Below are 25,324 nucleotides of genomic sequence, written 5' to 3' on the forward strand. Positions count from 1 at the left end.
AGCAGGTGGTCTGTGCTGAACAGCTTCTTCTTAGTGTTCTTCCTCAACTGTCTGTGACTCTGGAGTAAATTTACCTTGTCAGTTACCTGCAAACTGTCAGTGATTGTCTTCTTTATTATTATTTTTTAAAGCAAACGTATTTTCTTTCAGTTTATTTCAGTCTTTTCCTTATCAGACAGATCTTCACAGAGATTGTTTTCATCTAAAACGGCTGCAGGATGATGCTGCCCTCTGCTGGGCTTTTGACAGAGATACAAACCGTATTCATCTTCTTTAACCACCTAAGACCTGAACTCTTCCACAGCATGCATTTTTAATTTCTCTTTGATATTTGGGCTGATTGGGACCTGATGAATGTAAAAACAAAGAATTACCAGATTTTTTTTTTTAACCTAATTTTTGTTTCTAAGAAAAATGAGAGCCGCATATGAGGATATTTGTTTAAAATTTCGATAGAACAGTAGCAGTATAATGTCCTTGTAAGTGGATATCAGGCCCTTGTAGAGCAACATTTAGTATTTTGGTCTAAATAACCCAAAATGTGATGTCCACATATGTGGACGCCAGGTCCTAGGAGGTTAAAGGGAACCTCTTATGCTTTTCTTTATTTTCTCTCATATACTGTCACAATGTTGTGTGCTTATATTAAAGATGGCTGCGTACTCGCTGCTAGTGCTGGGTCTGACTCCATTCTTCTCTCATTTATTCTTCTGTCCCATCACATCCCAAAGGCCCTGTACTGGATTGAGATCAGGTGAGTGTGGAGGATATTTGAGTAAATGATGCTCTGCTTGTACAAAGGGGCCCAAGAAAATATCCCCCACATTATTACACCACCGGCTTGACCATTTTTTTTGTGGATAGATCCATGCTTTCATGCTGCTAACACCACATTCTGACCCTGCCATCTGAACAATCTGTTCAGATTGACAACTGTTTCCGATCTTTTATTGTCCAGTTTTAGTGAGTCAGCTTCCTGTTCTTACTTGACGCGAGTGATATTTGATGTGGTCTTCTGCTGCCTCTGCTTCAGTTTTGGAAATGGTTTTCTGCATACTTTGGTTTTAACACGTTTATTTGAGCTACTGTTGCATTTCTATCAGCTTAAACCAGTCTGGCCATTCTCTTCTGACCTCAAATATCAACAAGACGTTTTCCACCAGAGAACTGCTGCTCACTGGATATTTCATCATTTTTTCCAGACCATTCTCTGTAAACCCTACAGATGGTCGTGTGGGGAAATCCCAGCAGATCAGTAGTTTCTGAAATGCTCTGACCAACAACCATAACACATTCAGTCACTTCAATCCTCTTCATTCTGATGCTCAGTTTGAACTTCAGCAGGTCACCTTTACCCTGTTTTACATCCTTAAATGCACTGAGATGCTGCCATATGATTGGCTGACTAGATATTTGTGCTAATAAGCAGTTGATCAGGTATACCTACTTAAGTGGCTGGTTACTGTCTATAAACACTTCAGACTGCTCTATACACTCTGTTGCAGGCATGTTTTTTTTTTCTACTCTTGGTTTAATACAGTGGTTCTTAACCTGGGTTCGATCCAACCCTAGGGGTTCGGCAGAGCCTCCGCCGTGACATGCACGGCTCATTTTGTGCACCAGTAAAAAACATGAGTGTCTTGAATTTGAAAAAAAATCATATTTTATTTTTCACTAAAGAGGGGTTCAGTGACTGCACATATGAAACTGGTGGGGTTCGGTACCTCCAACAAGGTTAAGAACCCCTGGTTTAATACAATGTCAGAGAAAGCAGACATACCCAATACTGATGCTCTTAAGCACAGCAGCTCCATCTGTGAGCACCACCAGTGGAGCTACATGCTCTTGTGTTTGCCAATCAGAAGAAAGCTGGATGAAACAAAGGTGGAGATAATATGGCTCGTTTCAGAGAACGTGAGACCCAAGACAAAATTAGTAAGGATAATTAATGAGTTTTGGAAAGTTGTGCAAAGCACCTCTAATAGGATGACGAGTTCTTTAAAATAAGAACTTATTACTGCTTCAGTTCAAAAAGTTAAAACTGAAATACACTGAAACACGAGTTTGAATTTTTCTTTTATTTGATCTGAATACAAATTGAATGTACCTCACATAATTTAGACAAAACATGAACACAAAGTCCCAAATTTAAAAATCTGCAAATACTCCAGTTCATCGCAAGACGGTAGAAATAAAATGCAACTTCTAACAACAATTTCCTACAAACATTTTTTGTTTTGTTTCATGTAATGAGTCAGTAGAAATCGCAAAACCTAAAACAACAGCCTCGTTTCGCTTACAAAAAGAAGGAAAAAAAGAAATAAAAAAACTGATTTACTGGTTTTAATAAGAAAACTTTTGGCAGAGTAATGGTGCTACCCTCTGCTACAGACACCTCACGCTGGTCTCATAAAGCTGTTGCAGTGTTTCCACTTGGACACGATTGTTCTGCTCTGACGTGCTCGCACAAAGAATTCACTGTTCCGTTCGTTCCCTCTGAAGTCAACACCAGCTGAGCTGTGACCGAACACGTGGCAGGTAGCCAGCGAGAGAGAGAGAGCGAGTGCATCTGCATGCCTGAAAGATGAATCTTTTCTATATGTGCCTGAAAGTATGTGGTGCTGCACTGTGGAATGAGGAGGTGGAGAGGCAGCTGGTTAAGACTTCGGGTCAGCACTGCGGCGTTTGAGCTTCTCCGGGTTGTTCGAGGCCATGTGGGAAAAGTCTCTGAAAATGTCCTGGTAGGTTTCATCACCTGAAAAAGACCAGAGAAGACGTGAGCCTCAAAAGCTTTTGGAAATATTGAAAAGCTTAAAGAACCCACATTAATGCCGCCCTTGCTTTCTGAAAGCACCCGTACTTTAATGTGCCGCAGCCATCGTTTCATCAAAAGCTACACCGTTAATTGCACACCAACTATTTCCTGGACACGTTTAGAGCTGTAGCCCTAAAGCAAGACACATGCAACTGAACACATAAACACACGTAATGGCATGCACATGCACTTTACCTCTTAGTTTGCTGTAGGTGGCGCACACTGCACAAGCAGTTGAGACCAGCCGGACGTCTCAGAGGGCAGAAGGCAAAGGCACACGAGTGCATACAACACAGACAACAACAACAGACAAAGCACAGCACGTCAAATACTGACCAGCAGTTCTTTCAAGCAGACAAACACAACTTGTTTTTCTTGTCCTTTTTCCTTCTCTCCCCAATTCCCGCATGACTAAAAACCGGACACAGGAGACTAAAGTATAAAGTTATCAAGAAGCCCTTAAACGGACCCAGAAGACAACCACGAAGGAATGGTCTTTGCAGCTTGAAAAAGAGCCAAATGGCACAAAAAACGCGAACAAAACCCACTGTTAACCTCAAGCTCGAGGGGCTGCGGCAGAGCGCTCAGTTAAGCACAAAAGAGGTCAAATCCAACAGTGTCGAAGCTTAAACTGAGTCACCGTTCACAGAACAGCGGGAGAAAATTGTCCTTGAGAACCAAAACCCAACCCTGAATTTAGCTTACATAAACTGGAATAAGAAACACAGTCACAAATACACAAATCAGCACACTGTACAGACAGAAAATATCCTAAATACACTGAAAATTGGCCTGACCCAGGTCTACTCTATACACAGCTTCTTTAAGCTCGCTTAAAGAACGGTTTAGTATTGAAGACGCCCACATGTAGGTCTGTGTTGACATAGTGTTCGGATGCTTTGTGGGTTTCAAAGTGCAGCATGATGTGCATTTACAATTCAAAGTGCGTGTGACCACCTCATGAGAACCACCCGTCGTACCCTCTGTTCCAGCCTATCTTCTCTCACAGGATTCTTAAAAAAATCTAAGTTGAAGCTTGTTTTTTTCTTTTTCATCTATAAACTCATGCACGGTAAGGCATGCTTGATTTTAAAAATATATATGTTTTAGCCCAGTTTGTCATTTTGAATCCCCATAGCCCATCCACTTATATGGTTCTTTATAGCCTGGAGACTCTTTCTAGTATTGGCCAGCCCACCTCCAGTCCCGCCCACTCCACCCCCTGATCCCTGCCCCTCTGAATGACCTGGTTGGCCGAACGCTCCATCCATCTCCCGCATCTCCTTGTTCATTTTGGCAATCCGCAACCTGAAAGACAGAAGATCGATTAAGCGAACCCGCAGCTGCTAACGTGGCTCACGTGTTTTCTTTCGAGTCAAACACTTACAAAGTGACGATGTCTGCATTGGCGTTATCCACGGCGATAGTTATCGGGTCCTTCTGGTTCTTGTCTCGGGCGTTGTAGTCAGCCCCTCGCTTCAAAAACAGACAAACCAACCTGAGAAACGGAGAAGAGAGAGCACATGAGAGACTTTAGCCTGGAAATCTATACTATATCCAAGCATTTCCAAGGACCCGAGCATTTAAGGAACTCAAGTGAAGGGACTGGAGTTTAAACTGACTTTCCCAACCAAAGCTTCTGGAGTTTAGTGTAGTTTCTCTTCTCGTTTTCTATCTCTACAGATCCACTTTCATATCCAATCAACATTAAACTCATGTCACAGTAAAAACCACAGCGTCACAGTACTCTTCTCAGGAATATCTTACAGGAAATGGACAAATCTGCATGTATGTGTTTCCAAGCCCTAAGGCGTGTGCAAGAGAACCAAAAAAAAAAAAAGTTAAAACAATAAAAACAAACAGAATTATCAAACTCTAGATAATTGTCAAACAATCAGTTTCCCCTTGTAGCCTCCCTTTATGCTGGCTTTCTTTCTGATTGGCTGCCCCTCTGAGAGATGACCGCATTGGGGATGTCCACTCATGATGTTTGGAGCAGTCTGAAGCCTGAACCTCAGGGATCACACAATAGCTTTCTAATGCTTTCTAAGTCGTTCATGCTTTTGATGGAAAGCACAACGGGGACTATTAGTTCATGGGTTTATTTCTGTATTAGATTCACGTGGGTTCAATTCTTGGAACTATGAGTTCTGAACAGTTGAGAAGAAGTGTTGTCACGAATGTATCTGAATCATGTTATTTCTTGAATTTCAATGTATTATTAGAAACAAATAAAAAGATACTTAAAGGTAAGGAAACAATGAATTATACTGTATTATGTATTATAAAGTGTTACTGAAAATGCTGCAAAAATGGGAAAAAAAAAGCTACAGTTTTGAGACTATTTCATCAATTATGTCCAACTAACTCGTCGCTCTTAAGAATAAACGTTTATGTTTCATTGTGACTCATTTTCCACTTTACTCACCACCGGCAGGTATTGTTGGCATAATGAGTCACACCAGCCTTGTTATTAGTTTAAATATATCATCAAGTTTGGACATTCTGAATCCTTGACCTTGTTTTTTTGGTAATATTTGACGTCTGTTAACGTCCCCTTGTTGTAGACAGTTGTTTACATCCTGGTGCTTTTGACCCTTACTCTTGATTTATGGTCGCTCTTTTTGAGTAGGTGTCTGCCTACAGAGAGAAGTATTCAACCTACGCAAACGGTTTACTCCTCCAAAAACCCAACGGCACGCAGCTTTACTGTGAGTAGGTCAAATGCTGTTTGGTGGAGAAGCTGACTAGAAAAGGGAAGGATGCAACAGTGGAGTTCACTGGGAACACGAGAAGTGCGAATTAAGATGAAAGCTAAAAAATCCAGAGTAAAGGCACAGGCGGTGGCCGCAGTGGGCACTTTTGATTGTTTTGATCGGTTTCACTTCAGCTTATTGTAAAACTTCGCTCCTCTTCGCGGATGGCTGACAGGTCAACAACAGCACATGCAACAGCGGCCCGCAGACTGATTGTACCGCATTATTTGGGCGTTAGCTCCATCCAGCAACAGACGCTGTCTGCAGGTGGATGGTAGTCTGTAGCTGCCAAGTGTCTGCGAATGGAGAACCATGACGAGGCCCTTAAACTTCACCCACAAAGGACAATAAGAGACTACAGAAAGTCACTGATACTTGACAACTTCAAAAAACTACGGACACACAAAAAAAAAACTGCTGGCAGGGTGGAGTTGGAGGTAAACATCCAGGGCTAAACTTTTCTCAATTTCTAGCTAGTCTTAGTTTATGATCTTACCTCCCCATTGCTGTCTTCCAGGCCCACGGTGTTAGACTTTTTGTCTCTGTTTAACATTTACATGTAAACCATACTGATTGTTCCCTGCTGTCCTCTTGTTTATTATTATAAATGTTATGTTATGATTTCCCAGTGGTTCAGAGTCATCTTACCGCCTCAGGCCCCCCCTCTGGGTTGGTAATCTCACCATACTTTGGTAAACACACCCTCACAGGAAAACTGGATCTGAAGGCACGTCTTCAACACCAGACATCGAGGAAAAACGACAAAACGCACTCTTATGGTGAAGACTTGTCAGCCACCCGCCTTAAATCTACCCCGCTCTACCACCTTTTATACTCTAAATGGGACAATCATTTACAGAAGGAACATCATGTTGTGTTAAATAAGACTTGAAACCACCAACTGAGCCCATAAACCCATTAGGAAACTCTTTACTGGAATCATGAGCGGTCGAGACATTTTCTCATCGACTTCTACTCAGACTGCAACTGGTGGAGTTGCCCCCTGCTGGCAACTGGAGGGACTGCAGGTTTAAAGTCAGGTTTACGTCTTTCTACCAGTCCTCACATTTTTTACCCATGAAAGCATCCTGCTTCACTGTGTTTTCTTAGTCCAATAACCAGTGTCTGTTTTCAGATTCTGTTATCTTGGTATGAAGCTATTTTTTTTCACTGAAACAGGGCCGTGTCACAGTATCTGTGTTTGTCTTACCCCGTGTGGCCCAGGATGGTGGCGTGGTGCAGCGGTCCCCTGCCATTGCTGTCCGCCTGGTTAACGTTGGCGCCGTTTTGCAGCAGGAACTCGCAGGCTGCCAGGGCGTTCTGACCGAAACAGGAGAACGCGTGAGCTCAAACACCCTCTGAACCAATTGCACCGTGTGTCACACAGTGTGAGTAAAAGGCAGCTTAAGGATAAAAACGCCACAGTATCCTAATCGTTTAACACACATTTGCATGCAAATGTGCTTATGGCAGTTAAGAGATACTTTATTTTTAGTGGGAAGGGTATTTTGACCAGAGAAAGTAGAAACCCATTGACTACTACATGACAGTGACTATTTCGGGACCTGTTTCAAAGATAAGCCGTACCATCCCGCTTTTGTTCTCTACAAATGTTTAGCTGTACTCAAGCAAGACTGGTGTCCACAAATGGGACAACAGAGAGATTTCGTTATCACCTCCATCCATTTCCATGAGATCTAGAGGTCACAGAACTCGTAAAGATTCAAACTCTAATGATCGACTGAGCGTCCTTCTCACCACTGAGACAGCCTGTATCAGCGGCGTGCTCGACTCATCGTTCACGTTGACCCAGTTGACATCGGCTCCGTGGGCCAACGCGTCGGCCATGACGGGGAAGTTCTGCAGGGCTGCCGAGCGGTACAGCAGCGCCCCGGGGTGGAGGTGGCTGAGATCCTCCTCCTCCTCTTCCTCTTCATTATCTGAAAGATTTAACAGATGTAATGTTATGTGATTCTTCTCAAAAGCTGTACAAGCTCTTTTTTGGTGGATCTGTGTTTTGTTGAGGTCTTATCTCACCTCTGTGGAAGCCTGAATTGTTCTTCTGGACAAGGTCACTGGGGCTTAACCCTAAAGAGAGAACAACAGTCGTGATTACTGATACAGCTGACCAGGCCCTTAGCGTTATCGAAGTACGCCTTCCTCGCTGCTTTACCTGTGACCCGAGGCAGAGTGGCTCTGTTCGGTTTGGGCTTGAGCGGCGGTCTCTGCGCGATCTGTGTGGCCGCTCGGTTTCTCCTGCCGCTGGATCGCCTCAGCGGGGGGTTCCTGCCAGTCTCAGGCAGCTTATGGATAAACTTCTTTTCAACATACTTTGATCGAATCCACGACTCCTTGTCTCCTCTGAGGATCAGAAAGTATCAGAAAATGAGAAAGAATAAGCGCGAGCGATGGAGGATACGCTTCTCTTACATCGAGGTAGAGTTAAAACAGAAGAAGGCCACGTGCAGGGCCGTGTCCATCAGTGTGTTTCTGGCTTTTCTTAAGCTCAGTTTCACTTCTCTACTTGAAGGTGTGAGACAGGAATTTAAGTTTTTTAATTTAAGTTTCTGAGGCACTGATTAAGTAATGCATTTATTTAAAATTGGGGATGTTTGTGTGCCTACTTTCTGAAGCAAAGTTAGTTTTTAGGCCTTTACAGACTCAAAGTTGACCACTGATTGGTATAATGTAACTATGCACACAACTAGCATTGTTAGAATTACAGGACAAGACACATGAGCAATAATCTTACAGAAGCAACTGTTGCCATCAGTCTGAGAAAGCTTATAAGGCCATATACAAATAATTCGAACTCCATCGTTTTACAGTGAGCAAGACGACACACAAGTGTAAGTGTAGGCTCAGATCAGACTTTCACAATCCAGAGCAACTGGGCAGCATGCTGGAACTAACACCTCATACCAACTGTGAAGCACGGTGGAGGAGGGGTGACGATTTGGGCTTATTTTGCAGCCACAGGTCATGGGAACCTCGCGGTCACTGAGTCAACTATGAACACATCTACACACCAAAGTATGCAAGTTTTTGAAGTATTCTAGAGTTAAATGGCATCTCTCTGATAGCTAAAACTAAACTGGTTCATGCAACATGACAATCTGCAACAGAATGAAGAAAAAAAAAGATTAAAGATGTTGCAAAGGCCCTGTCAGAGTCCAGACCTCAACCTGACTCAAAAGCTGAGGTAGGACCTTTAGAGAGCTGTGAATAAATAAATGCCCACAAACCTCAAAGAACTAAAGCAACGCTGTGAAGAAGAGTTGGTCAAAATTCCTCTATAGTGATGTGAGAGACTGATAAAGCCACACAGGAAACGATAACTTTAAGTTATTACTGAATCTACGAGCTGCTGAATCATGGGGTGTAATTAGTTTAACACGGTGAAATATTTCATGGGTTTCATTTTATAACTTAGTAAAGCCTGGATCACTCTTATTACGTCCTGATACCCAAACCTTTAGAGTTAAAAGAGGCTGTACTTCCCTTTGACCATATCTGAAGCTTGCAGCCTCACTACAAGTTTCCGGAAAACACTTTAGTTAGAGAGTTAACCATCTGTTTCATGTACTTGCTGCAGTTCCTGTCTGTCGTGACAAAACGCAGACGAGAGGAAGCAAAAGAAGAAGAAAAAAGGTCTGAGATGGGTCGTAGGCTGCTGATAAAGTTAACCATAAACTACAAAGATCTCCATGGAGAGCACCTTTTTATATTCAGCATATAAATAAACATGCTCGGTGAAGCAGTGGCGTCAGTCCACTCCCACTCAGACCTGTAGCGAGTTAGTGATCAGTCAATGTAAAAATACAGCGTGCGCAAGCAGAACTGTTAGTAATGTTAATGTGGCAGCAGAAGGAGATGAAGAGCGCGTTCCTGTTTGTTTTTCTTTCCAGCTGCATCAACACCGATGTTCCATGAACCACTTAAAGAATGACGCTTGAACAGAGAGGGGATTGCAATAGATGCATGCAATATTCTCCCATCTGGAGGAGTCGTCTGAATTGCAAACAGGCAAACGCATAAAATAAAATACCAACACGATTAATGAAAGAATTGATTTAATTCAGTTGCAGCTGATTTGTTTTGCCTTTGGTATCAACCAACTATCATTAGCTCCTGACATCTATGGTCTACTTCCTCTACTGCTAATATTTACCCAATCGTCAGTCTTGTTTTGGCAATATAATCATCGCCTAGCTGCAAACTTAGAGGAGGAACACCAGTAATTTTCTACTGCAGCTCCAGAGTTAAGAAACACAAAGTAGCTACTTTCAGCTGCTCCCTTGTCACAAGTGTTCGCCACAGCAGGGAGGTCCACATGTTTGATTCGGGCACATTCGTGTCTCGGCCTGAATCCTAATCTGGGACATTTGTTTGATAAGCTGTAAACCACTCCACTGCGCTCAAAACTGAAGCACGAAAAGGCAGAAATAACTTGATTTTGACAGAAACCTTAGACATGTCCTGCTATACGCTCACACTTTTAACACTCGGTGGCATCCCCGTCCAATCAAGCAGAAACTCAGAGGCTTGAAACTGAAGCCAAACTACCAAAAAACATGCCTGACCGCAATTGACTAAAAAAAGTAAATGGATCTCTACAAAAATCTGAGTTTTACAGCAGAGATAAATGTGTTACTTAAAACAGTCTAAAGTGCATTTCGAAGTTGATGCCAACTGTACAGGGTGATTATTTCACAATTCTCCTGTTTACACTAAATTAACTATTTGAATTGTACCTATGGGTACAGGTGCGTACCACCGATTCTGCTTCAGCTAATCTGAGCCACTGAACTGGACGTCTCAACTATGTTTGTGGTATTTGTGCCTTTAAGACCTTTTTTAAATCAATAATCTGTCAAAAGTCTGTCCAGGAGGAATGTTCTCTAGTTTTTGAATGAAATGTTAATATTTTATTTTCATGCCAGCGCTAATTTACATAAATCTGTGTCTGTGCATGCTTCTGAGATGAACCGACCTCTTGTCATAAGACAGGTGGAATAGGTACCTGTTATATATACTCTATCGATGCACTGCATTAAGCTAGTTAGCAGTAGCGGATAACTTAGCACTCTAGCACTCTTCCAAATCTGGTCACTCTGGGCTCCAAAAAAACAAGATAGCAACAGGCAATGATGCTAAAATGAAACCATTAAAGCAGGTGTTTGTAAACCTGTTTTTTGTGCCATCTTTTATATACAGTCTATGTTTCTGATGCATTTTCTCTTGCACACGTCATGAAGTCTCCCAAAGCATGATAGCCAACAAGAATAACTGTCGGACTACACAGCGCTCCTTCAGGACTACAGAGGATATTAAATATTATTTTTTAATACCTAAGGAGACTTCCTGTCACACATCTGCACGTGGAAAAACCAGCTGAATGCACGTTGGACTGGATTGATTATGCGTACCTGGGACTGGAGGGATTGGGCTTCTTGATGGTGATCTCATCAATCCGAGCTTCATAGATCCTGTTGATAACTGTGTTCCCCAACTCACACATCAACTAAAGGCAGCAGGGAAACAAGAACAAATAAACCAGATTAAGTACTAATTTCTTTCTAATTTTTTTTATTTTGTTTTGGCTTATATAAAGAAAACGGTTGCATAATCCATTGCGCAATCATAATTTTCTCTGGAACTTTTTCACAATAGGCCACAGGGAGGTGGAGCCGCTGCAGCTTTAAAATTTTAAATTACCTTAATAAGCTCGGGCTCCCAGGAGTCGAGGGTGAGGGAGCGCACTTTGGAGAAATGGACTCCAAGGCTCCTGCCAGGGAAGGAAACCATTAAAGTGCACAGTGGAAGCCAAATGTGTGTGTGTGTGTGTGTGTGTGTGTGTGTGTGTGTGTGTGTGTGTGTGTGTGTGTGTGTGTGTGTGTGTACCTGTGTATTCCTGAGCAGACAATACAAAGTGTGATGCCCAGGTTGATGGAGGCCCAGTCAGGACCCGGCTCTCCGCAGTCGCAGCACTGCCTGTTCCCCGGGATTGCCTGAACCTCCTCCAGTGCTTTGCAGCCCTCGTTGTCCTGATCCACGCCTCCTCCACCTCCTCCTCCTCCCAGGCTGCTTGTAGACACCGAGCTGCAGCGCTGTCTCTGATAACAGAGACACATGGGAATGGCGAGCATTTAATTCCCACTGGAAAGTGCACGTTGAAGATAATGTGTGTGTGTGTGGTGTATGTGTTCTCACTGGGCTGAGCGTGTCCTCTCGGCGCTCCTGAAAGGCCGAGGCGATGCTGTTTTGGACGGCGCTGATCCATGCTTGCTGCTGCCTTTCTGAGTCTGCCTGCAACAAACAGCACCTACGCACACAAAGTCACACAACAGTGACCATTTAACACTCGAGAAGCAAGAAACTAACACCTCGGCAGTCTGCAGGACGCTTTCACACACATGTGACGCTAATGCGACTTCACCACCATTACTGGAACAGACACACGCAGGTGTGCATGAAGTGAACTCACTTTGATGGGGAAACCACTTCAAAGCAAAAACGCCTCTCATTTTCAATGCTGGGTTTGACTGTGCAAAGACGCAAGTCCTCCACCACGACTGTAGGCTGGTCCTAAAAGATGGACAAACCGTGATGGTCAGGTTGCATACGTGCAAATTCGTCTTTCGAATGTGCTCGTGACCCTAAGCGAAATTTACCTTGAATTTCTTCTGATACACCAGCTGATTCTTCTGAATTGAAAACCAGCGCCTGAGGTGGAGAAAGAGTTTAGCCTTTTAGCTGTTTTCATTCACTGCCGGGCAAGCAAACGCACGGTGGACATCGGATTTATCACAGTGAGGTTCATGAGAGGAAAAGCACACAGCAAAGTTGTACCTGCTCCAGGTCTTGAAGGCGTTGCTGGCCCTCTTGTACAGATAGCCCTCCATCACGATCCCATTAGCTGCGTCACCATTAAAGTCCATAATGGAGTCATCATAAGACATGTCCTTGAAATATTTAAGAAATTAAAATCACATTGTGTCATCTGCTTCAAGGCCTTTTTTTTTTCTCCCCACAGCTTTAATTGTGTTTACAAAAAGTGATGTAATACAGAAGTAATTGGTGCGGTCCAGATCTGGCGTACCATGTGGAATGATTATTCTTTGGGTTGTCCCCCCTGTTTGCAATATCTGGGCCAAAAGTTATCAATAGCGATGCTGCATTTCATCCGAGAATGATGCAAATAAAGCAACCATGCTGTAATCGATGCCATTCAAATGTGGGCTACTTTTAGGCTGACATCCAGGCCTCACCTGACCCAGTAAGTTGCATCTTTGCTCATGTTAGATTTGTTATATTTGCACCAAAATGCTTTAGTCTCACAGTACATCAGTTTGTCGGGGCCAGAAAAAGCCCATCAGCACTGAATCCTTTCCACAAGATGCCAAAGTCCCTGGTGGGCTCCAATGAGCAGAGCGTATTTTACTGAAATACACATCTGTCTGCACAATCAGGAGCTTAGCAACCAAGCCTAGCATACAGGTACCTCCTAGTCCCCTTGAGGTTTTTATCTTTTTATCTATATTACATGTTATTATGTTGCCTAGCAACCACCTACCAACTGTCTAAAATGACTAACTTGTTGGATTTATGCATCTCTATTAAATCATTGCGTCATTTTAACTTCACAACATTAACATCTCATTTTTATTGTTGCAACTTTCATTATGCATCATATACTGTCATGTCATCGTGTTGTCTAGCAACCACCTAACAAGAGATTAAAATCACAGATGAAAACACAGCTACATCGTGTAAAAACGAACGTGACAGCACCAGAAATGCCGTCTTCGTTATTCCACTGTCTCCGTCTTGTTAAAACCTAATGCCTACATTACCCATGATGCTCCTTTCGGTTGTGAACGTTTGTAACTGCGTTACCTTTTTCTTGATTGCTGCGTGTCTTTGCTCCATGTCCCTCTTTTCTCTGGCACAGTCGAGGACAAACTGTTTGTGCTGTCAAAACACAACACGACACAGCGTTTATTAAACCTGGATTCATATTTTTACACTTTCAGCTCGCTGTCCAGCTCTACCAGGTTAAACACACACTGAAAGGACAGTGGTTCGATCACCATCCCCTCCTGTCACTGTGCTGAAATACCCTTGGGAAAGATAGTGAACCAAACACTTTATAACTGAATGTTAGAAACTGTTTATGCGTAGAAAGCGAGCAGCGAGATGCTTTAAAAGCACCAGCCTATTTACCAGTCAAACTGAGATTATTCAGAACATCAACATTTTTACGAGCCTTCAGATTTGCAACACTTTTATTCAGGTCGCTAAACTAGTACAAAACCCCCACACCAACTATTTTTCAGCATCTCTCACCGATCACTTTATCTTTTCCTTTATTTCATAAGAACATTGCAAATTTTAAAAAATAAAGCGCAAAACAGTTTGTGAGGACCGTTTAAAACTGTAAAACCTGCATAGTCTTTCCATTTAATGTTACGAAGGAGAGTTTTCTCCTTTCATTTTCATCTCCGACACATTTAGTTCTTTCAGAAACTCGGAGAGATCGGCAGCTTCGCGGTGGGTTATCACTCCTGCGCACTCTTGTGCAAACAGGAACTAGGAAGTGCTGAACTTCTGCCGTGTATCCTGCGCCAAACCAGAAAACAACATGGGTGGTCTCTCCTGCACAGAGCCTGCTTAGAGCATCACCCTCTCCCTATTTCACTCTCTCCTCTGCTCTTGCTCGTTCTCATCATTTCTTGTTCAAACAGGAAACGCTTTTCTGTGGTTTGATCCGGTCAGTGAACGTGTTCACAATTTACTTCCTGTTTGAAACTCTTTTTATTTGATCAAAAACACTTAGCAGCAATGCTGCCTCTGCTCAAGGTTGACGGTGCAGAAAAGATTTTACAGTTTCCTCTGCAAAGGAGCAGGAAGGGGCGCACGCGCACACACACACACAGACATGTGAAATATTTCCTGTTGTTGCTCACTTTTTCCTGTCACGATGAAAGTGTGATGTCACCTTGTGACTCCACTGCCCCTCCCCAAAAAGATGCCAGTTCCTAGTTGGACAGAGTTAACCCAAACAGCATTTTGGCCAAAAGCATCATACCATGACGCCCGTGGTCCACAAACACGATTGTTTCATTCAAAATGTTTTAGCAACATCTTGTGTATCCCTAAGCCAGAACAAACATTTGTAATCCATTTCCTGCCTCATAAATCATCTGCGAGGCTTTTCTGGGTGTTTCAGGTCTACGTTGTTCACCAGCTTTTGGTTGGCTTCTCTCTTTTTAGCATGCAGACAATGTACAATGCAGCAGTTTATCACCACTAACTAATCAACTCAGCAGCAACACTTTGTCTATACATGTGGTCCCATCATGCTTACTGTGAGCGTCCCTAGAAAAAACTCATTCTAATGCAAGAAAAACACTGTGCAATAAGTTTACAGCAATTAGTCTTTGGCTCAGGATAAAGACTCAAACTGAGAAACTGCTAATGTGCCTGTGTCCACTTTTTTGTTTAAGGAAAACATTTTTCAGAGATGAAATTAACACGTTGACAGCCTAGGCCAAAAGCACTTTTTGTCTATAAAGCTTATTTCCTCCTTCAACAACTGTAGAGTAGGTTAAGATTTAATACAATACTGAAGTTATATCCTTAAAATTGTGTAACTTTACAAGACCAAACATGGTCACTTCTGGTCTAAAAAGACCAACGAGTGCATCAGGAGTGGCTGTTTCCATCTTTTACATACAGTCTATGGGGCAGACTTTGTTACCTATTTTAAGGGTGGCTCTTTGGTGCCCTGGCAGGGCCTCTGTGTGTGTGTGAGTGTGTGTGTTGCTTGCTCTTGGCAGCTGACTCCAGTTTAGCCAGAGAGAGGAGTGCTCCAAGAGCTCAGTGCAGAGGAGGCGGTTCTGTTTGGCTCCTTTAACCCTTCTTTGGTTACTCTTTTGTTTAGTTACCAGCTTCTAGTTTTGTTGTGTTTTTAACTCATCATTTGTTGTTATTCCCTTGAACTTCTTAGAAAGAAACACACACACAGCAGGATTACAAGTAAGGTTTCTATTCTACACATTCACAAGTATGAACGCATTTTTCTCACATTGAGGATATCTTCTTCCTGTCCTACTGCTACTTATTTATGACTCATGCACAGACGGTTTCAGTCACAAAATGTCATTTTAACCGAAACAGAGATGTAACAAAACAGAAATAGTTACCTCTTCATTCAGCTTTTGTCGATACTCGTCCAGTTCTGACAGAGACTGGTGACCCTGCAGGAAGAACTGGGCTTGGGCATCCATCAGCGACAACATCTGACAGGAAGCAACACAAAGCCAGTGAGAAACGTCTGAAGATAGAGTATGCATTTAAAAATGGACACATACAGGTAAAAAAAACCAACTCACTGCCAGCAGAATATCTGTCTTCTTCTTGGCCTCAATGACATTAATCTGAAAAAAAGAAAAAGCAGGAAGCAATGGTTAGAGAGACTTCCATATTTTCATGACCAAAACAGATTCTGCCCAGCCAGAAGCCACAACCACAAGACTGGACGGAAGCCCTGAGGCAGGCCTGTTATCATCCAAAGCAAAAGTATGACCACTGTGCTGCTGCTGCAGGCTGTTGTTCCAACCTAGCAGTCTGAGTTAAAGTGAAGCCTGTGTGAGCCTCTCTGCACTCATCTTTCCTCACCTCCAGCACGTAGTCCAAAGCCTCAGACCTGAAGGCCTTGCGCGCGTTGAGCAGGGCGTTACTCGCCTCGTCCACCTCGTGCTGCTTCCCGCGTGGAGCCTGAGCGTTCCTTGACAGCGACCCCTCCAGGGCTTCGCTGCTCTTTTCAAACTCTTTTCGTCTGTCCTTAAAACGACGAACATCTCTGCAGAACAGGAGACGAAGGTAAGAAGGGGGGAAAAAGTATTATGCTGTGCAAAAATCTTGAGCCATCACTTTTCTCTGTACATATTTCCTGCAAATGTTCTAGTAATTTTGTATTACAGTGCTCTTGAGCAACAGTTCTCCATGCTTTCTTAATGTCTTTCAAAAATTATTCTGGTGGCTTTTCCGCTCCTTTACAGCCCAGTCCCTGTACCTGACACTTCCTCATTCATTAAGCCCCTTGACACAAACCTATGAGTCATTCAAGCAATAAAACTGCACCTAACTCAAGGGATGAACCAGTGTTCAGACAAATTGACAAAGAAACAACTTTAAATGGTATCTTTAGACACTTTGTTGTTAGCAGCTTGTCACAAAACAAATCATTTGTTTAATTGATTCTATCTAACGCCATTTGTAAAACACAGTGGAGACTGTCATGGTTTGGCACTGCATTCTGTTGTGTTGCATCAAAATTGATGCAATTAAGCACACAGAATATCCCATCAGATTTTTATCCACCATGCAACAACATCTGGAAAGCATCTGCTTGACAACAGCTTTATTTTTCAGCATGACAATAATCCCAGACACTTTGCCAATGCAATAAATGGACACCTGGATAGAAAAAACACACACTATGGAGCACTATCGGTCATGGATTAGCCTCCCCAGAGCCCCGACCTCAACACTACTGAAGCAGTGTGGGATCATCTAAAGGTGGAAACATCATGTCCTTCAAGAAGTCTGGAGAACTATTCATGAAGACTTCTCACAGAAATGGAAAGAAAGCTGCCTCATAGAGGGAGGTAAAGTAAGCAGTATCCACATTACCAGATCAGTTTTTATGCAAAAGCAGAAAGCAAGTTATTGGATGCTGCTAAGTCACATGCACATGATATAAAACATTTTTTAATCACCGGCAAATTTATTGTTCTTTCTTTCTTACTTTTTTACCATAGCTTTTGTGCAATACTGTTTACCACGTGACGCTATCGCAAATACCTCTCTTATCTAATCTACCAAGTTATTTCCACTAATGGGAGCAGACCACAAGACAAACTATGAGGAGAAGCAGAACGATTATGACAGGCACACATGAAGGGGAATGACTGTATCTAAGGAAAATGTACGTATGTATGAAGTGTATGCTGGTGGGAAAGAAACTCAGAAATTAAAGCCTTAGATCGAACACACAGGTGGGGCCACCGTAGCGGCTCACTCACTCTTTCACAAAGCTTTGCAGCTTCGCCCTCACTGACTTCTGCGTGGTCTCAATCACTTCCTAAAAGGAGACAAAGACAAACATATTAAATGTCAAATGTAATATGTTCAGCGGCGTGCTGCAGCCGTACTTGACCACATACTGCAGCTCGATAAGCATCGGCACTGAAAAGGAGAAGTCAGAGGCCGTGAATAACAAACTCACCCCCTGTGCCTCAAAAATGACATTCAGCTTTTTGGAAAATTTCTCCAAGCAGTCCTGCAGAGCACAAATCTTAGATTAGACTCTGAAACTTATCAAGTCAATAATGCATTTTAATGTTTTCATTCATCGATTCATAACCGCCATCTTTATTTACAGCTTCCGGGCACTTTGAGAACCCAGTGTGCTCTGCTCACCGCCATCATCTTGTCCCCGGAGCATTGGTGTCCGAGCTCCCGGAGGCCATTCACGAAGCTCTTGCTGGTCTGACAGTAGGCTTTGCCAGCCTCCAGCATGGCCTGGCACTGTTTCACTAGCTGGATGACACAAATAAGCAACACAAAGATTAAATGATCTCCTGAACAATGTAACAGCAGGCAACAAACGTCAGTTTAACATAATCTGCATTCATGCTGAGTATAACCTTGTTCACAGATTTTAATTCTGGTTGTTCAGTAGCTGTACTGGAGACCTGAGAGAATAAGTATAAAACATGCCGGAAGTGTTTCAAACCTTCATTCTATCTAAAGGCCACCAGGTGGCGATAGCTGTGGTTGCAGCTGCAAAAAGACTTGTGGTCCTATAAAATTGTATGCAGAAAGCAGCTTGACGTCTGTAAATAGTTTCCTGCTAAGTGTATGAGCTCAGTCGTATATTTTGAGTCATACTGAAGAAAGAGCGGTCGACCACTTCGTGTAAACACTATGTTTGTTTCTCTTTTAACTCCATTTTGGTCTCCACCACCATACGAGGACTATATGAGGCTCTTTTATCTGTTAAAGTTAGCTTTTTTCTTCTTCTTCTGTTGCTAGCTTATAGTTAATTTGGCTAGCTGGCTAAATAATAAACAGCAATGTTGTTTTTGTCTTATTTTTGCTGAAACAGCTTCTTGATAGTCTGCTCCTGGAAAATACGAGAGGCTGTTTCTGCCACTGGAAAAATAAATTTGCCATCTACGAGTCAAAAATTCAGGTTATTATCTAAATTTTGACTTACAGACTAAAATTTCCGAGGAAGTTGAAATTTTGAGATAGCTGCCTGAAATTTTGACTCTAGCTAACTTGAAACTCAAAATCAGCTCTTTCTGGTAAAAAATAAAAATAAAAAAGATAAAAATTTCATTGGTGGAAACAAACAGCACTGATGGAAGGACTGAGACTGAAAGAGCACAAACTGCGTCATGCCAGGAAAACTTGCTTTAAAGCTATTTAGAGGCCAGGAAAGTGGAGGATCTCTATGTGTTGATGTATGCTTTTTAAATAAAAGTACGTAGTAAGTAAATACATTAATTTTTTAATTAAAGGTCAAATATAAACTGAGCTTCTGCCTTGGAAAGATAAGGCCTGTACCCAGTGTCCACCCTCACAGTCGTTTCCACTTTTTTGTTGATTAGATCTTTCCTCTGGCCTCTGTGAGGACCCTTTGAAGTTCAAAAACAAGAAATTGCATACAGATTATATTTTCTGACCCATTAAAAGCTCCATTTATCAAGCAATAAAACCCACCGCTGATCACTTCAGCGTGATCTGCTAACTTACAGCTTGAAGCTTTAGGTGGTTTTCAAGCCAATTCAGTGACTTTATGACTTTCCTCTTAAGTGCTGCTTGTGACCACAAGCGTTCAGCAAAAAGGACTTAAACCCTGTGGGAGCTCCTCTCTTCCCCAGCGTGTTCAACAGCTGACCTTTATTACATCTGCAAATATCTAATTCAATGCAATAATTTAAAAGACGTGTTCGGAGAAATCTTTAGTTTTATTAGCGTCACATTTAAACCACCAGTGACATCTGAGGAGGCACGTCGCAGTGACAAAACCTAACCTGTATCCCTGCACCAAGACATGTCAGTGACTCATTATGTAAGCACACACATCACCTGAGCATAGATATGACTGCAGTGGCATCATAGGACACGCTGTCTGACCTTTTTGTGCAAATCTCAGTCAATTTATCTGCATTTCTCTGAGCAAAAGCACCTCTGAACACAGCGAAGACGTGAAGCTGAATCCACACGCTTCAGTCCTGAACTCAATGAACTTCTAAAATTGTTGGAAAAAATAAATTTAAAAAAAGCGTAGTGGCTAATTTGCATACAAAACACACAGATTACACATCTCTCTACACTGCTACAGATCACAAATGAGCTCCATGCAGCATTAAATCCACACTTCACTTACATAATGAATACTTACAATCAGACCTTTATATAGAATATTAAGTTTGATTTGTACTCCAGCAACGTTTAACTCTAAACACCCTCCTTTTTGAGACTGTGGTATCACTCGTACAGTAGATTATCTGCTGACTTCTTCTGATCTAGTCAGATAACTGAAAAATATAGCGTGCAGTGTCTGTCAAAGAAGAACTTTGTCCCAAAATCCTTTTGGGATGTGGCTCAGACCTGTCGCAGCCTGTGAAATAGCACCGGGACAGAAAAAAAAAAAAACATGTGCTACTTCCTTAAACCTAATCTCGTGGAAAACATCTCATGCATGCAGGGAAAGGCTTCTTTCTGTTTCACCTGCTCAACTGAAATCAGTCACATTCATGACACTTTACAGGCAAAGTGAGTGTGTTTGTTTTTTTGTTTTTGTATTTAAAAATGGTAAAATATAACATGTGGGAACCTGAGCTCGCAGAATAACTAACAACATAGTAGTAAGTCACTTTGATTTGTGCTTATTCCGTATCATCGGGGAACAGAAACGCAGCATGTGACTGACGTCTATCAGATGAATAGATCTGAAACTGTAGATTTTTACAGCGTGAGCACGCAACAGGGAATATAGGTCGGCACGGCGAAGCAGAACGAAGTGCAGTTCTCTCTGAAGCAGGACAATATGATGGGGAAGCAGCACCTGCAGGCACTTCCTGCTCGCCGTCAGGTGAAAAAAAGCTCCAACCACCAACGCCCACCGCTGACTTCGCTGCCACTGTCCATCGACATGTGATGCCTCGTCTCCGTTTGTGCGCTTGTGTGTTTGTGTGTGAAGTGGAGCGGTGACATTTCAAAAACATCTGGAAGTGTCTTACCTTCTCCAACCGTGTCTCAAGTTCACTCACGTCATTCTGGACGTCTTCGATCTCAGCTCTGGAAAAGAGAAAATTCCAGTTAAAGGTCAGGGGTCATGGATTTTTCAATATAAGGCGTGAAAACCCTTCATTTTAAAGTCATTTATCAGCTCTATCCTCTCAAAAACTGCTTTTTCTCTTTTTTGCACAATTATAAACTAGAATAAAGAATAAAACTAGAATAAAACACAAACTTTCTGATGTTTTACAGACTAAATATTTCATTTCTTTACACATTTCTGCAAACATCACTCCACCTGCCCTGTGATTGGCTGGGTTAGCCACCACCACCCCTCCCCCTCCTGCAAACCCTGATCTAAAAAAGCAGTTAAGAAAATGAATGGATGGATTCTTGCACATTTTACTGCTTAACATTAAAACATAACCACTGCAATATGATGCGCTTCTGTGGTGCAAGCTCGATACCTTCATGGACAGCTTTATTTCTCCATTTCTTATTTGCTCTGCACGCTTACAAACCAAATAATTCATGCTCAACATTTTTATTCTTGTGCTTTATTTCCACTGAGACGATGCATATGACTCGTCAGCATTTCCATGCCTTTAAAAGCAGTGGATGTCAACGTGTCACCGTCACAGTGCGCAGGAACAGTCGGAATCGCACAACAGGAAAGAGTATTTTTTTGTTGTCTTAATATTGTGCAGCTAGAGCCTCGTCACGCTGACAGAGTTACTCCACATATTTCACGGCCGCCACTATTTCATGCCCCGGGCATCTTGTTTTACACTCATTTAGCTGTAATTAAGCATGAAGCGTTGGGTATTTTTAGAATCTCTGTGACCTTCGGCAGGGTTTGAAGTGCATTCCTGTGGGTTTGAATGGAGCTTAGGGGACGCTCCAGCCATCAGACGTTTATGTAGGCCCACATGACTGCAAAGAAAACCTCCAGTGTGCGTGTAATTGATTACGTTTTGTTTTCTGGGTTCAGGATGTGGACTCGAAGATCTCTGAGACAAAAGCTCCTCAGAGATCCTCTTCAGGGCTGGTCTTTTTACGAGCCGCCTTCTTTTTCTTGTTTTTTTTGTCGTGACACTTTCTTTCGATCTCTTTCTGCCTGTCGTGTCTTCTCATACCAAAAGCTAAACCATGTGGTTTCCGCTGCCTTCCACCAACAGTACAGAGATACAGAGAGAAACAGAGAGACAGAGAAAGAAAAAAAAAAAAAGAGGCGCGTCTGAGTGGGGAGAGGAGAGGAGGCCCGGGACAGACAGTAACTGTTTGTGTTTGTTAGTGCGGCGAGGTTTGAATCAAAGTCTGAGGTCATGTGCTCTTGAAACACGACCAAATGACATGTCAAGCCAGGAGAGAAGGGAAGAAAAGGGTTGTTTTTTTTTAAAAAAAGAAAGAAAAAGGGTCTAAAGGAGAGAGGCCACTGTGGAGGAGAGTGAAGGAGCCCTTGATTAAGAAGAAGCACATCCTTTTTATCTTCTTCATGTCTCCTTGCAAGAGAGACGGAGGCTAAGAAAGCAAATTAAGACAGAGCTTAAGCTGAGTTTCCGCCGTGGTTCTCCCCACAGAAAACACGCTTCCTGTCTCCTGTTGATCACCTCAGCACATCTCGCTTCACTTCCTGTCGCCCTCCCACCCCGCTGTTACCTAGTAACCAGAAGGTACCACATTTGAGTGTCTGTCCCAAGGTGTCAGAGCACTTTATTTCCCCTCATTTGTTTTTTGGCCCTCTGTATTGTCCATCCATCTTCCCGTGTATGTGTGTGCGATTATGTGTATTTGATGACTGCAGCACCTCCTCCTCCCTCCTTCACCCTGCTCGCAGCCTGACACGAGACCTCACCACGTCTGCTGCCACAAGTCAAACTTTCCACTGCTGTGTGAGCCCCATAAATTCAAGATGGGCGAGAGAGAAAGACTCTCTATGCCAAATCAGGCTGAGGCAGCCACTGTGACTCAGGCGAGCTGCCACAAACTGTCAAGGCACACCCAAAGTTGTGCCAAGCTCTCTCTTGAGCCACTTGCAAAAGCAACTCAGAAACACTTCCCTTTCGATTGCACCAGATGTGCTGATGTTGAAAGGAAACTGATCGCACTCCGCTTTGCTGACACGCAGCAGGGGCTGCAGTGACCCGGCCTGAATTAAGATTTCGATTCTCTGAAAAATGAGTGTGATCTCTCTGAGAGTGGAGGTGGGTTGATCTCGACAACTATCAGGAAGAGGAAGCATCAAAGCTGCAACTGAAGTTTGGAAAACCAAGCCACTAGTGATAGCACTGCTGATATTTTCCACTGGAAGGAGTTTCGTGGCGATGTTTGAATGTCCGTGGCTAGTACAGGTTTTCTGTGGTCTCGGTGAGACGTGGGAAAGCACCTCAGAGCAGCAGATCAGCCCCCCACGGCCCTGCAGGCCTGCACAATGTCCTCATAGCTTTCAGTGACTTTTGACCCGAGCAGCTCAAACTCTCTGACAGAAGAGTGAACAGCAACACCGGCAAATGCATAAATGTTTTATTAGGGAAACATGAATCAGCCTTTAATCCATAATCTCCTGCTGGAGCTGGAGCAAAGCCAGCTGTTCACTGGTGACATCAGCATGACTAACAAAGGTACAGGTGAAACTCTTACCTGAAGCGCGGGGAGTCCTTCAAACCCTCCTCAAAGTCCAGCTTCACCGTCATCCTTTGCGTTGACACCAACCCTCGTGACACTTCGTGTATTTTTGTGACTCCTGGCTTTCAGCTGGAGGTGCCCGGCAGCCTGGCAAAGACAAAAACTAACTCTTTTCCCCCCCACTCGTTTTAACGCTCCACATCGGCAGCCCGGATCATTGTTCTCGCTGCTGGGTGTTTTCGCTCTCGTGTAGAACTTGTTTTCCTCTCCGGGTTTCTTTCTTTTTCGCCCGAACTGTTGCACATTCGCGTCGGAAGAGAACTTGTCAGCACTGAATGAACTGAGGGGATGTTAGTCGCGTCATTACCATCTTATGCGGCAGATTTTTTTAAAAAGGCACAGTCCGGCGCAGAAGATGCGCAAAGCCACGGGAGGAGTTCCAGCAGAGGGCCAGAGTGTCCTTATGGATCCCAGAGGATTTCAAATAAAATCCGATGGCAGCGTGAATCAGGACTCCCCGGGGGTGCCGAGTCTAGTACTCTGCCTGTCTCTCTGCCTCTCTCTCTGTCTCAGAAGAGGTCCACCCCCCATGTCACGTCCCACTATTTCCGGGTTTGTTACTCATGGCAAACTGTGGTTTTGAAGTAGGAAGCTGCACATAATAAGAGGCATACACTGCCAAGTTGCATCATATGAAAAAAACGCCGATCTGAAGGATTTACAATGTGACACTAACGTTTAACATCCACACCGGCTACAGCAGGCCGTGTCGTGACTTTTCACCCCCCTCACTTAGTTTCTCCCTTTGTTGTTTGTGTGTTCTACTTTTCAGTTACAGTACAACAGTGAGCTTCACATGCAGTTAGACTGGGTGTGTATTCTTGTCTGACAACCTTGTCTGTTACGGTTTTTGCTGAGGTGTAAAGAAACTCCCCCATAGCCACCCACTGCCAACAGATCCACTATGGAAGTTCATTCATGCCAAGAAAATAATGAACCTATTAATAGCAATGGAAAAGTGATTCCACGAATGGAAGAACAAGAGGTTTGACATTCTGTGTTTAAATATGTGGCGTTGTTTTGATTTTTAATGTGTCTAAATGGCTTTAATAAAACTATTTTTAAAAATGTGCGCACATTTTCTACATAAATCCAAAGTGCCTTTCTTTTTTACCCTTTGCCCACAGCCAATAGTGTGTAACTACAGGAAATATTAGGTTAGAAATGTAGTCCACTAGTTGCTATACCACAACACCGATGTAAGGCCAAAAATAAAACTGATAACGTTTTGCTAGGAATATTGTTTCACCCTAGTGACAGATCCAAATCAAACAGAGAGATTCATTATTCATAGGGAAGCAGGAGAAATATCATTATAAGAATAAGGGCACCAGGTTAGCTGCTAACCTGGTGCCCTTATTGCAGGGGTTGCTCATGTGCTGACAAACTTCAAACTACAGCAGAGTCAATGTACAAAGTTTGCAATGACAGACGAGGTGAGCGTAGTCACAGCACGTGCACTTGTCAGCAGAGATTTTACATTACAATGCACTACACATGTGCCTGAACTTCAAAGAAGTATAACAGGAATGACTACTCCGCCATCGCCAGCTATAACTGAGTATAGCCGAGTGATAAGTGGCAAATAGTTTGATTCTGTTTAAACAAGCCTAATGACAACAATGAACAGCACTCAACAAAAACGAGGCGTTAACCTTCTGGGAATGAAAAAAGAAAGAAGAACAAGAGCAAGAGGAGTGAGAAAAAAGTCAGCACATAATAACAACTGAATATAACACTAAATAAT

At 42.9% G+C, this 25,324-nt stretch overlaps 1 protein-coding gene across 1 annotated transcript; it reads right to left on the reverse strand.

Moving 5' to 3' along the window:
* Positions 1 to 2,524: 2,524 nt before the first annotated feature.
* Positions 2,525 to 24,254, reverse strand: acap1 (ArfGAP with coiled-coil, ankyrin repeat and PH domains 1). Its single transcript, XM_004562731.4, has 23 exons — positions 23,533 to 24,254; positions 20,895 to 20,952; positions 18,061 to 18,180; positions 17,867 to 17,920; positions 17,664 to 17,722; positions 16,255 to 16,438; positions 15,969 to 16,013; positions 15,780 to 15,875; positions 13,471 to 13,545; positions 12,424 to 12,536; positions 12,246 to 12,297; positions 12,059 to 12,159; positions 11,785 to 11,896; positions 11,476 to 11,687; positions 11,290 to 11,359; positions 11,001 to 11,095; positions 7,745 to 7,932; positions 7,609 to 7,659; positions 7,330 to 7,511; positions 6,782 to 6,891; positions 4,203 to 4,313; positions 4,062 to 4,123; positions 2,525 to 2,755 (listed from the first exon to the last, which is right to left on the reverse strand). Exons 1-23 carry the CDS (start codon positions 23,583 to 23,585, stop codon positions 2,658 to 2,660), a joined length of 2,301 nt encoding a protein of 766 aa, XP_004562788.1. The 5' UTR covers positions 23,586 to 24,254; the 3' UTR covers positions 2,525 to 2,657.
* Positions 24,255 to 25,324: the final 1,070 nt, after the last annotated feature.

The sequence above is a fragment of the Maylandia zebra genome, linkage group LG3 (assembly GCF_041146795.1).
Source record: "Maylandia zebra isolate NMK-2024a linkage group LG3, Mzebra_GT3a, whole genome shotgun sequence".
Taxonomy (NCBI): Eukaryota; Metazoa; Chordata; class Actinopteri; order Cichliformes; family Cichlidae; genus Maylandia; species Maylandia zebra.